The 13,839-nt window shown below is 33.0% G+C and overlaps 1 protein-coding gene across 4 annotated transcripts in view; it reads right to left on the bottom strand.

The window, feature by feature from the left end:
- Positions 1-13,448, bottom strand: part of LOC139703464 (ubiquitin carboxyl-terminal hydrolase 9X-like) — a 119,142-nt gene extending 105,694 nt beyond the window's left edge. For 3 of the 4 annotated variants that reach the window (XM_071606932.1, XM_071606935.1, XM_071606934.1), the window contains exons 1-4: positions 13,050-13,448; positions 12,356-12,556; positions 11,441-11,489; positions 1,163-1,411 (exon numbers count right to left, since the gene is read on the bottom strand). In XM_071606932.1, the coding sequence (XP_071463033.1) occupies positions 1,163-1,264 (102 nt within the window). In that variant the 5' untranslated portion in view covers positions 1,265-1,411; positions 11,441-11,489; positions 12,356-12,556; positions 13,050-13,448. The remainder of the gene's footprint in view (positions 1-1,162; positions 1,412-11,440; positions 11,490-12,355; positions 12,557-13,049) is intronic. The other variant, XM_071606933.1, reaches the window with a different exon arrangement.
- Between the last annotated feature and the right edge of the window lie 391 nt (positions 13,449-13,839).

The raw sequence follows: 13,839 nt of genomic DNA, 5'->3' as shown, positions 1-13,839 counted from the left end.
AAATCCCAAATTAGAAAATTTTAATAATAAATGTATCTATTAATAAATAAAAAGGGGCTGGGGATGTGGTTCAAGCGGTAGCACGTTTGCTTGGCAATAAATGTATCTATTAATAAATAAAAAGGGCTGGGGATGTGGCTCAAGCGGTAGCACGTTTGCCTGGCATGCGTGCGGCCCGGGTTTGATCCTCAGCACCACATACAAACAAAGATGTTGTGTCTGCCAAGAACTAAAAAATAAATATTAAAATTCTCTCTCTCTCTCTAAAAAATAAATAAATAAATAAATAAATAAATAAAAACTGATACAAACAAAATTGTTAGATGTGGTTTGATGAAATTTATAGTCTTAAAAAAAATAAAGGCATTGTGTTGTGTCCATCCACACTTAAAAAATAAATATTAAAAAAATAAAAATAAAAAAGCATCTTTTAAAAAGAATTTGGAATCAATTATCTAAATTATACCTCAAGATTTAGACAAAGTAAACCAAACCCAAAGAAAGCAGAAGGAACAAACCATTAAAAAACAGCAATAAAAAAGTTAAACAGGAAAAAAAAAATGCAAAAACACTTTTTTATAAATTCTAAATAACTGAGTAACATTCTTGGAATAACATAATAAAGATAAATCACCAATATTAGAAATGAAATTACATTAAACCTTTTATAAATATTCCACTTATTTATATAATCCTTAATACTTCTATTCCAAAGACAGAAAAACCAGTAATTTTTTGCCAACTAATTCAAAACAAAATTCTGATAACTACAATCTGTGCTAATCCTGTTGCAAATATTATTCATTTATTCTCATTTAGAAATAGAAAAACTGAGGCATACATTTAGTACTTAACCAGATTCAAGGTCACTTTCATGGGTTCACAAAGATGGGATTTGAACAAAAATAGCTTATTTCCATTTATGCTTTTAATCAAAGTAATAATGACAATATGTTTATGCTCAGATTTACATAGATGCAGAAAAATAGGGCTAAACACTCAAGCATGAATAATAACTAGAATTTCCTGTTACTAATGACATAGTCAATTTTAAGTGCAACTGAAAATCACAACAGCTTTTCTGATTACTCTACAAATTATTCAGAATATGTTCCAAGGTTTCATATTTCCTTATATCCAAACAACACAACCTTAATCATACCTGGTTCTGTTGGAAAGGAGGCTGAGACTGTCCATCAGGAGCCTGGACCTGGCTGTCATTCCCTCCCACTGGAGAGCCACGAGTTGTGGCTGTCATACTCATCAAAGAATAGATCTTTGCTATTTTGTCTGTTTATGTAGTTGTCCTAAGAAATTATAGTCCACTTATAGGAGATGAAGTACCAGCATATGCCAGTCCTAAAAATCTCCAATTCAAAGACAAACCATTCTGCAGAAACCATTTCATAACCTAAAAGTAGAAGGGGAAAAAAAGGGTAGAATTTTTTAGCATCTTAAAAAGATAAATAAGAAACCAGCCCATTTTAAATTTGATATCACCAGAGTCTTTACAGTCAGTAACAGAGGATTATAAAAACAGAAGACAAGTAAAACAAGCTAAAATTTTATTAAAACTTGTACTCACCTCAATAAATTCACATTTTTACCAAGAAAACAAGTCCTATTACCAGTTCTTTTAGGGGAGTCACCAATACATTCTAGGAATCCAAATAGAATACAGGCCCTTGTAGTTTTATAGTAGGAATTCTTCAAAATCTAAATAGCAGAGGACAGAATTTCTTGACGTCCTTTAAAAATGCTGTAATTCAAACTCTATAGTCTATATCAAATCTATAAAAAGATCTTAAGCCCAGAAATTGATGTCTTTAAAATCTTCAAAGTAATCAAATCTATAAAAAGATCTTAAGCCCAGAAATTTATATGTCTTTAAAATCTCCAAAGTTGATCAAGGCTGAGAACTAGATTTATCTCCCTAAAAAAAAATCAAAATTTCAAAGCCAAGCCGGAAGAAAATAATCTATGTCATCTCTGTATCTACAACATTATACTCCCCTCTCCACCCTATTCAGAAAGGGAATGGAAAGTTGGGGGGAACAGAAATCAAGCAAAGAACATAACCCAAAAAGTCAAAGAAATATATGTATGTACTAAAGACATAGGTGAAGTAATAATCAATTTAATAACTACTTCTTAAGAAGTCATGTATTCTGTGAAGAATTTTTCTTCTCCCTATAAATCTATGAAGTAGAATTATCATTTACCTTTATAGACAGCAAAATCGGTGAGCTATTGAGATAAGTACAAAGTCATAAAAAGTGATTTTAACTTAGTCACATTAAACTACTATAACCTCATTAATAGTCATAGCAAATCAAATTCTAAAAATTACATGATTTTTTTCCTTTAATAAGACTCAAAAGAAAAATTAAGAGTGATAATAAACATTATTGAGGCAAAGGTCAGAGACAGACTTTTCTTAAAAAATAAAATGAAAAATCTAGATAAGAGACAATTAGCTAACTGTGTGGTGGTGCAACTCTGTAATCAGATATTCAGAGGTGAAGGCAGGATGATTACAAATATGTGAGTAGACTGAGCCAATTTGGCAAGACCCTATCTCAAAGTAAAAGGGCTAAGGATATAGTTCACTGGTAGAGTATACCTGGGTTCAGTCCCCATTACAAAAAAAAAAAAAAAGAAAGAAAAGAAAACAGGAGAGAAAGAAAATCATGTTTCCATAATAAGACTAGAGGGAAAATGAACAAAACCCTGATATGTGTGTGTGTATCTTTATAACGTACCCTACTAAAAACCACCAATATCTATGATGCCTCTCAGTAAATTCTTGAATTCTGTCTTTCCTTTTTTTGCAATATTGTTTGTGTTCAAACTATAAGTCAGGATTGTCAATGATGACTTTAAAAAAAAAATCAATCAATTCCTCTATAACTTTAGCAAACATCTTTGTAGAGTTTTTTTGTTGTTGTTTTTTAACGAAGGATAGAAATGAAGCATGTTTCAGTATCAAAGTTCTACAAAGCTTTGTCCGGTCATACATATTTCATCACAATTTAACTATAAGCAAAATATCTAATAGAATTTAAATGAAAAGGAAATCCAATGTATATCCCCCACCAATCAACAATCTATAGGGAATGAAGTAAGAAGTGAAAAACAAAATAAAACAAAAAAGCCACAACAATTACAGAAAAGAAGTTATTCCCAATAAAAATACAGGTGAAAACCGAAAAAAAAGGCCTACTCTTTCATATTCTAAATTAAACAAAAATCCTCACCTCAAATCCAGGAACTTCCATATGATGAAAAACTAACAAAACAAAATAATTCCTTTTTAACCCTGATTTAATCTACTTAAAGAACTGAAGAAGAAGAAAAATCTGTTGACTACCATATCCAAAATATTATCCTTTCACTGCTTGTAGGAATAAAAAGAAGGCAGCCTACATATTGGAAGACAATTTGATATTTTCTTACAATGCTAAAAATAGTCTTAATATATAACCTAGCAATTATATATCTAGAAATTTACCAAAATGAATTACAAGCTATGTATACACAACAACCTACATACAAAGGACAACAGCTTTAATTATTAATAAATTAAGTGACCCAAATTAGAAACTATATAACCTTCCATATAAAGATAAACTATCCCACACATCCACAAAAGTAATATTACTCATTTGCTGAAAACAGCAAGTGAAATGCCCTAGTTTTAATGCCCAGCCAACAACAAAAATAAATAAAACACAAGCAGAACAGGCTCAGCTCAGACCACAAAAGACACAAAAAATTTTAAATAAATACTGTTAAGAATCTAACCTAAAGGGCTAGGGTTGTGGCTCAGCGGTAGAGTTCTTGCCTATCACACGTGAAGCCCTGGGTTCGATCCTCAGCACCACATAAAAATAAATATTGTGTCCAACTACAATTAAAAAAAAAAAAATCTAACCTAAAAGATCAGTATGTATAGACACACACACAAAAAATGCCTGCCAGCATCACAGGAAAGAACCAAGTTGATAAATAGGTTGAAGGAACAGATTTTAGAGCCCTGAAACTACTTTTAAGGATATTATACTGATGAACATAAGAACTTACCCGTTTGTAGAAGACCTTACCCATTTGTCAGAACCAAAAAAACCAAAAAACAAAACAATTTGTTATACTCAGTTAGCTGCTTATAATCCTTGAAAAAACTGTGTATCAAATGGGACTCACTTTAGAATTATTCCAAAACTGTCACAAAACATAAATAACACAAGAATCTTTAGGGAAAGGAGATAAAAAGAACTCTCTGGGTTTCTATAAGGTAAAACTACTCTAAAAACTAAAATCCACTATTTTTCAGAAACGTTGACATGTAATTAAACTATAGTTAGTAGTTCAATGAGATCCTCAAAATTTTGCCCAATGGAAGTAGCCTCCAAATCAAAATGCTTGAGAACTTATCTCCTAAGAAATACAACAAAAACAGTAAATCCCTTTTCCTGATACTGCAATTAAAATGAATCAACATCAATTTTACCTGAAACCATCTGTACCAACTTTTAATCAATGTATCTCTTTAATCAATGTATCTTCTTCAAATCAAAATAAATAAATAAAAAAATTTAACTAAATATTATTTTCTCTAATAAGTTAATACATGTAAGCATCATTAATGTTCTTAAAGCTGATTAGGAGTACCCTTAACATACCAGCTAACACTTGCTCCCAACTTTAGGGCTACTTCAGTGTTGTTCATATGGTAAACACTCTGCCAATGGTGGTTAAAGAAATAAGGTCTCCTTATTAGTGAACCATCTTAGATATAGATACTATTGCCATAGACCATAGCTTTGGATAGTTCACAGAAACTCACAAAAACTTTAAATTACAGATATCTAATAGAGAAGTACCTTGCCTCTTACCTTAGTATGTAATGGACAGAAAAGTCAAAATCACATTAAGCAATCTCTCTACTTCTATACTATGGTATTTCAATTCATAAAGCATTTTCCCCCCTAAACACTTTTCATTCAAATTGTTATAAATATTGTTTTAATTCTTCAGTTCTAACAAATCCATAAAACCACACAGAATCATCTCCCAACCCCTCTACAAAACACAAATTTTATCATGTCACTTTCATAGCCCCTCCTTCAAAGCCATACTTCATTGCTTAAAAATAAAATAAAGTACCTTAACTTGACAACTGAAATCACTCATTTTCTAATCTAATTCACACTAGTTTTCTAATCTCATGTCTCATATTTTCCTGGTATGGATTATTTTAGCCTTGGTACAGGTTGAGTATACTACTACTATTATCTACTACTATTATCTATAACCAAAGCTTCCATTTTTCCATTTCAGAATGTTTCTCTGGAAGTACTTGCCCCAATTCACGCAGTTACCAACATCTTACAGCTTTGAAGATCAACATATATTATTCAATCTCAAACTAGAATGATTTTCTTCACTTCTTCTATCGAATATTCCACAACTACATATTGAGTCTTTAAACTATACAATTAAAAATGTTCATATCTCCCTGTGTCTAGGATGATATTAAAAAGTACAAAAGTTGTAGTAAAATAAGTCCAAACCTCAATAAGGTTAAATAACTGGTTTACTAGTTAGCTGAAAAGCTAAAACTGAAAAACAAAGTCCCTTGGCTGATACTATTTCTCTCATTAACAAACACTCCCTTAGTCAGAAATGTTAATCATACACAAAAGTCAGTTATATCTCTTAGGAGACAGCCCAGAAAAATCTTCACACAGCATGTATAATAGTTTCTTTAGACTCTATCATGGAGCATATATCATTGTGCAAGTACAGAAAAGCCAACAAAACAAGTGCTGAATTCTATCAACTGAACCAGATACTATGCTATAGACATAAACTCAAACTCTCAAAGGGAAGACAAAACCTAAAATGGTAAGAGAAAGGAGTTAATTTTACTTCAGAATTCAAAGAAAAAATAAATCATTATCTCCTGGAGATAAAAAGACAATACCTTCAAAAAGACAAATGAGGCAGTGTATATCACACAATGATAAGGAAACACAGGACAGGCAAATAGAATAAAAAGATTAAAAAAGAATAAAAAGGAATAACAACAACAACATATAATAAGAATGAAGGAAAAAGACCACAAAATTACCTAAATTGTGGATGGTCCAAACCACAACTGGAAAACAGTAAACAACTACAGAAAGGTGGTCTGGAGTTATGTCAAAATAACTTCATTCCAGTAGAATTAGCATAAGAGTTTTATATAGTAAAAGGAACCAAAAAAGCCTTCTGTGATTTTTCTGGTTCATATTTCAACCTGTTCCAAGGCTAAAATAATTCAGTAAAAAGTAATTCAATTTTAGTCATCTGATATTTATGTGGCTCAGAAAATGAGAGCCTCATATATCAAGTTAAGGAATGTATTAATGGAAATTACTACCTTAGAATTCTCCTCCAACCTTTGTTTTCTCCTTTAATTAAGCAAATCAATAACAATCTCCAAGCTAAAATTCAAATCTATGAAGAGAAATATAACTTTGAACAAAGAAATAATAATAACCTTGTAGACTTGGATATCTCAATCTCAGCATGTTGCTACTTGGGGCCTTAGGGAATGGTAACAGAACACTACAAGATGTTTAGGAGTATTCCTGGATACTACCCACTAGAACTCAACCACGATCTACCCATCATGACTACAAAAAAAAGTCTCGACATTGTGGAATGTTCAAAGCTTCGGCAGATTCAGTCTTTGTTGAGAAACACTGTTTTAGATACTGATAGTTGTGTATTATTAGCAAAATTCACATTATCTCTTGTTGTATCATTTATTATGATTCTGCTTACTGTATTCCTATAAAATGTTATGAAGAATATAATAAATATATTAATTAAGGGTGATTAAGTAAGTCCTGCCTATAATTATTTCCTTGAAGGTCTGGACAATCACTCCAAGTAGAAAGTATTCTAAATTAGCAGATAATGCATTACTGAAAACATGATGAAATTCAAATAAATCAAGATAAAATAACACAACATTTTTAGAAGAGTCTCTCATTCAAACATTTTTACACAATAAAACATCATAAAGTCCCCAATAATAACTGTGGCAAGCTTCTAATATCAGTCACAATTATGCTGCCTCTTGATAGTCCTGTCATGTTTCCATTAGTTTAGGCCCCCACCTACTGGTTTGAACTTAACTACTTTAACCCTGAGATTGTACTCTCTTTCTCTTCTTGCCTGTTTGTTTATTCTTGATGTATGTAGCAAGACACTATGCTATGACCTGTTTATGTCATAAAAAGAATCACATGACAAGAAAGAAAGAAGGCCCTATAGTTAACAATGAGTAAGGAATTGGGGCCAGCAAACACTCCCCCACCACTCTGCCCCTGCCAAACTGTATTCTGTTCATGACTATCTAAGTTTGGAAACAAGAGCCATTCTCAACCTACTCTTTAGAGACTACAATCTCAAGCATAACCAAACTACAGCCTGAGACCCTGAGCCAAACAACTAAGACATGTCTATATTTCTCATCAACAGATACTATAAGATTAAAAATTGTTATTTCAAGTCGTTATAATAGGATATTACATAGCAAGAACTAATAAAACACCTTTTAAAATAAGCTTTACATAAATTTTCTGCATTGTTTTTTTTTTTTCCATTTTAATCATTCTATACACCACTGAACGAGGTCAACTAATATAATCAGGAAGAAAAGCTCAGCTAAAATTAATGAGTCATGGTTTCCACATTCCTTAGCAGTTCCCTTAGTTTATATTAAGCTCTCGTTTGTCACTTCAATCAAAACTTTCAATTGTGTTTTTCTTTCATCTTATAAAATCAACTGATATTACAAATAATTATGCAAAATACTCCTTCATAAATATAACAATTCCCAAACTGAATTGTTGTTAGGCAGATCATATCACCATGAAAAAAAAAAAAACAAAACCAAGAAATCTTTCTTATCAGCTACTTCATGGTCTGAAAGAACAGGTTTGCAGTTGTCAACACCTTAATGCACATAATGCACAATGAGCTCTATAAAAAGTCAAATATATCACAGCTAAGGACACACTGGTATTTAAAAACAAATTTGTTTTAACTGTTTTTTTTTGGTTGGTTTTTTTTTTTTTTTAAGAGAATGAGCCCTGAAATTCAAACTATTCAAAAAATTGTAGTACAAGGAAATAGCTCTAATATCTTCAATTGTTATACAGATTTAATATAATAAACTTAATATTAATGAGTTTCTCTTATTTTACACACAAGTCTAATTCTCTTCCCAGTATGCTTCAGATAAAAAGGCAGCTAAATCTAGAATTGAATAGCAATACAAACTAGATAGCTCAAAAAAAAAAAAAAAAAAAAAAAAAAAAAAAAATTAACAGCCCAAAGCTATTTTAATGTTTATGTGAAGCATTCCTTAACTCCCAACAACCAGTGAAGTTGAAAGGCAACACCGTCAAGTTTCAGTCTCAGATCTACAATTAGAATCTCCTAGTATAGAATCTCCTAGTATTTATTGTAGAATAAGATCTAGATAATCACATATTTCAAATAGCTTCACAGGTAACTGAAACACAGTGAAGTTAGAAAATCACGATTATTTAATGCCTTTAAGAAGAATAAAGACGTGCTGTCAAACATAAGTAGCATACCTTTGTAAATGCATAATAAAAACTAAAATAGAAAAAATAAATTTAAGAATAAATTCAGGTAAAATTTCACATCAAGATAACATTTTACATCCTTAAAACTACATTATAATGGTTATCATTTTATAATTAACATCAAAAATAAAACCTGCCTGGAACATGATAAATCCACCTTACTATATATAAAGTACTCCAGATTTTATGTTGTTTTTCTTCTTATAACAGAAATAAGATTTTAGCTATTACAGTAGTCCTAATTTTCCATATTATTTCCCCAAATGTGTCTATGATGGTTCCTGTGCCTTATTAAGAATTCTCACAGATTATACCATTTAGGGACTTTCTTTCTTTCTGAAGGGAACTTAGCACAGGAAACTAAGAAAAAAGAAATACAAATGAATGTCTGTTTTTTTCTATTTCAATTATTTCAAAAATATACTGTAAGTTAAAATTCACTCAGCACATTCACAGTTTTAAAAAACTTTTGTGGAAATCAAACTGATTTTAAACATTAATAAAAGCTAAAATTCTTAAATTGAGATAAAACATTTTCATATTAAACCAAATATTCATTTAGGGAATAATACAAGTAAAAAAAAAGGCTGGGTTTGTGGCTTGGTGGTAGAGTGCCCACCTAGCATGTGTGAGGCTCTGGGTTTGATCCTCATTTCCACATAAAAAACAAAGATACTGTGTCCATTTACAACTAAAAAAAGATATATGTTAAAAAAAAAAAAAAAGTAAATGTCAGAAAAACAAATGCCTCAATTTTTCATCTTTTAGAGACAATAATTTAACTAAATACATTTTAAGAATAAATCCATCAAATCCCAGTGACATAGGAAGCTGAGACAGGAGGATAGAAAGTTTGAGGCCAGCCTAAGCAACTTAATGCAACCATCTCAAAAATAAAAAAAGGGCTGGTAACATGGCTCAGTGGTTAAGAACTGTGAGTTAAATACCTGGTACCAAAAATTAATTATTAAAAATAAAAATAATATTGTTAAATTATATCACATCACAGCAATAACTGCCACAATTGTTAGAATTATTAAGCTTATCAAACCTCAATTTATTCTCTTTTTATAAAAATAAGATATGCCCATGAGATGATAATACAATATGCTTACTCAGTGCTAGATTAGTAACATTCAAATGACCATTCTGTTGTAAATTTTTAAAGTCCTCAGTTCAAAAAAGCATTTTCTTTCCAGGTTCAAGCCTGTAAGCCTGTATCTGCAATGACCAAGGAGAACAGTAAGAGAATAATAAATTCAAGGCCAGCCTGGGTCACATAGTATGACCTGTTTCAAAAATACAGCTTAAAAGGGGGCTTGGCATATAGCTCAGAAGTACAGCATTCCTAGACTGTTTTCACCACCAAAAAACTAATAAAATATAAATAAGATTCCACTGTACAGCCACAACAGGTATAAGAGATATAATTAGCAGCCTCAAAAATTGCTGTTAGGAATATAAAATGAAGCAGTCCCTTTGAAAAACAATTTTGCAACTGTTTAAATTATATACAAATTTAGAGTACAATGGGAATTTTGCTCTACATATTCTATACAAAATGATTAAAACATTAACGGTTCACAAAAAGACTTATACATTAATGTTCTAGTCAATTTATTTTTAATAGTCCCCAAATGTTTAACAACTAATAAAAGGGTAACTGAAATGTGACACAGCCATACAATAAAATATAATTAGAATTAAAAAATGCAATACTGATTCATATTACAATATGAAGGAATCTCAAAAGTATTATCCAGTTGAAAAAAGCTAGACCCCCCCCAAAATAATATTTCATATGAAACATCCACAAATGGCAAGTTTATGAAGGATACTGAATTAGAGATTGTCTTTGGATGATGGCAGGATTAGAATGACTAAAAAGAAGCCAGAAACATCTGCTAGAGTGATGGGTTAAGTTTTAAAACTGCATTGAGATGTTAGTTTCAGAACTCTGTAAGTACTATTGTATATGTTATTTGTACTTAATAATGCTGTTTAAACAAACTTATCCAAAAATCAAAGGATATAGTTTATTAACTATAAAAACCCATAAAATTTAAAGTCCCAATACTTGAAGGTACACACACACACACACACACACACAAAAGGCCTACTCTGAAGGTGGTATATGCTTAGCATGCTTGAGGTTATAGTTCAAATCTCAGCACACTTTGAAAAATTATTTTTAACTCAGATTAAACAAAAATTATCTCCACATCAAAACTGCTAAAATATTTATCAGAACTTTCCATAATTTAAAGTTGATTTTATAAAATGATGTATTTGTGCAATTAACCAAGAAGTGATTTTTAATCTCAAGGGACATTTATTTCAAAACAATAACTTGCATTAAAAACCCCTTATCAAAGAAAAATTATTAGGAGATATCTCCTGAAATTATTTCTTTAAGATACTGAAAAAAATGCATTTCAAGGTCCTAGAATTAAATCCCAGAGAATCCTTCCTTTATCAGTTCTACTGACAAGATGAAGTAAACATTTAAGAAACCAAAACTAGGTTTCAATAATATCAGATAAAAAAACTAGTCTTAAAAAATGCTTTTAGAGGGCTGGGTTTGTAGCTCAGTGGTACAGCTCTTGCCTAACAGGTGGTAAGGCACTAGGTTCAATTCTCATCGCTGCATATAAATAGATGATCAGGATGACATTAAACATTCATGTAAATATTGCATAAGAAAAATGAAGAATGGGTAAATCTAACAATATTATTTTTAAGCCAGTGAATTAAAAAATATCTGAGCTCACCCTTGAAACTCCAACTGCAAATACTTCAGGCTTTCATTCTTCCCACACACTGGAACAATAAAGTTTAAAATGTGAAAGTTAAAACAATATGAATACACTCTGAATTGAAAAAAATATATATTTCCTTTTATACAGTCTGCAAACACTTCATATTTGGAGAAGTCAAAATGTCATTTAATTAGCAACTAAGAAAATTTTATAGTCTGCTTAGATTTTTAAGGTCAGGATTTTAGATTACCATGCTAGTAGAGTTAACTAGTATTTAATTACCACTTAACTATTACTGCTAATGTACCCGAAGAAAAGACTTGTGGCAAGTTTTCTAACTTAAAAAAAAAAAAAAAACAACAACAACCAGAAAAACACAAATTCTTTTTTAAAAGCAAACTATACAAATATTCCTTGGATTTAGAAAGATGAATAATTTTCCTTATAAGCAACGTCCTGTTAAAAATTGCAGCATGTCATCTATAAATCTTAAATTGAAAATCTTTGAACAAATTATCCAAATACCTGTAGGGAGAATCACACAGCAAAAAATAAGTAACGATATAACAGAATTGTATAAAATCCTTTAAATGCGAATTTTCTTAAAACTCTTAATTCTAGTTTCCACAAAATTTCATACAAATCAGACACATGCTCAATGTTATTTTGCAGTCACTGAAATAAAAACACACCTGAGCTCACCCTTGGAACACCAACTGTGTTTTATGAATATGAAAAATTCTATTTCCGAAATTTAATGTCTGTTCCAAAAATATCTTTTGTCACTAATAAACTCAGACATGTTTCCGTACAAATAGAGAAAACAAACAGAAAGGTGGTAGATACTAAGCTAGTTTGGAAAGAATTCCTTCATGAAAATATTTTTCTGTTAGCAAAGTGGAAGGAATAGAATAAGAGGGCACATACGGTTCAGATTCTTAGGTCGAAGGTCCGAGAAGCTGAGGGTTATGTTAGGGGGTGCGTGAGAAGTCCCTGCTGATGGCCAGATACAGGTGAGGCCTAGTTCTATTTTAAAACACTTCGTCTTCGTAATGGCGTTTTGGTTTCAAGAGCCTTCGTTCCGCGGAGAACCCAGCTGCAAGGCTGAAGACCCCAGGCGGTTGCTCCCTGGCGTAGATTTAAGATTCAGATACAGTTTTGCTCATTGCCTTACCAGAAAACTCAATACAACGACTTTACCTCACGCACTACAGAAAGGGGAACCCGGGAGGGGGAGGAGAGGATGAAGGGACCGGCCATTTTTCCTTACAGTCCATAATACACCAACATTAGCGTCAACCAAGCCCACCAAACCGTCGCATCCCAGAAGCTCCGAAGCCTGGCGAAAGGAAGAAACCCGCACTCACACCGGTGCCGCTACTTAGCCCTCCTACTCCCTCGGATTCCGTTTTTGGCCGGGAGGTGTGAGTTAACGCACCACACGACACCGCCCGGATCTTCTGAATCAGGCCACTGAGTAGCGTGAGGTTTGACGGCCGAGGTTTTGACCACCGAGGATAAACTAGCGTAGACGCCGCACTTTGGCCCACGGGTGCCTCGTCACAAAAGTGATCACGGCCACATCCTCCCACTCTTCCTTAGTAGGCGGCGGCCCTCTTACCTCTTCTCGTGCTAGAGCTGGGGCTTTCGCTAAGCTCTGACTGACTCTCGGTGGCAAGTCAATCTGAGTCACGTTCTCTGGCTCCCCCAGCCGCTAGAGTTTCATTTTCCGTCCTCTTTTAGCTGTTCTGGGCTTAGAGTCTTCGTTATTACTTCCTTCCAAATCCCGGGGCCGACGCTAATACCAGGCACTAAAGAGGTCGCCTCCTATGAGGGAAAAGCAACTGTGAGGGCGAACCCGACCAAGGGTTGTTAGTCGTGTGGAGTGTGGGAGGGGCTCAGTTCAAGAAAGCCGGAAATGCGCGAGCTACCGGGAGGTGGTTAAAGACAGACGACTAGGCCTGTCCAGTCAGCCTGGAGGATAAGACAAACGAAAAACAACAAATAATAAAAGGCTTATCCAGTGGGGTATTGTAGCGGCGCCAACGAGAGCCTGGAGGAATACCACCAAGCACAAAGCTCCGCCCCTCTGCCCTCCCCCACTTTCAACCCAATTCTTCCTATTCACATCTTCCTTTTTGTCCCTTCTCTCTCCCACTCTCCAGGTTACGTAGTTTCTGCTCCACAAGAGAATATCTCTGTATGTGCGGCAGAAATCTAAACTTCTGCTGAAGCGTTTCAATCGTGGAAGGTGTAAGGGTGCCGAACATCAGACAGGACTCCATCCCGAGGGACAAATTACAGCAGGGCCCTAAATAACTCAAAAACAAGAATTTTTGTTTTTGAGTTATTTAGAGCAAAAGCAGGCTCAAAGGTCAGCTGCAGTAGTAGAAGGAGCTATTAGACTGCAA

Source organism: Marmota flaviventris, chromosome Y (assembly GCF_047511675.1).
Source record: "Marmota flaviventris isolate mMarFla1 chromosome Y, mMarFla1.hap1, whole genome shotgun sequence".
NCBI lineage: Eukaryota > Metazoa > Chordata > Mammalia > Rodentia > Sciuridae > Marmota > Marmota flaviventris.
This window is presented reverse-complemented; position numbering and strand designations above follow the sequence as displayed.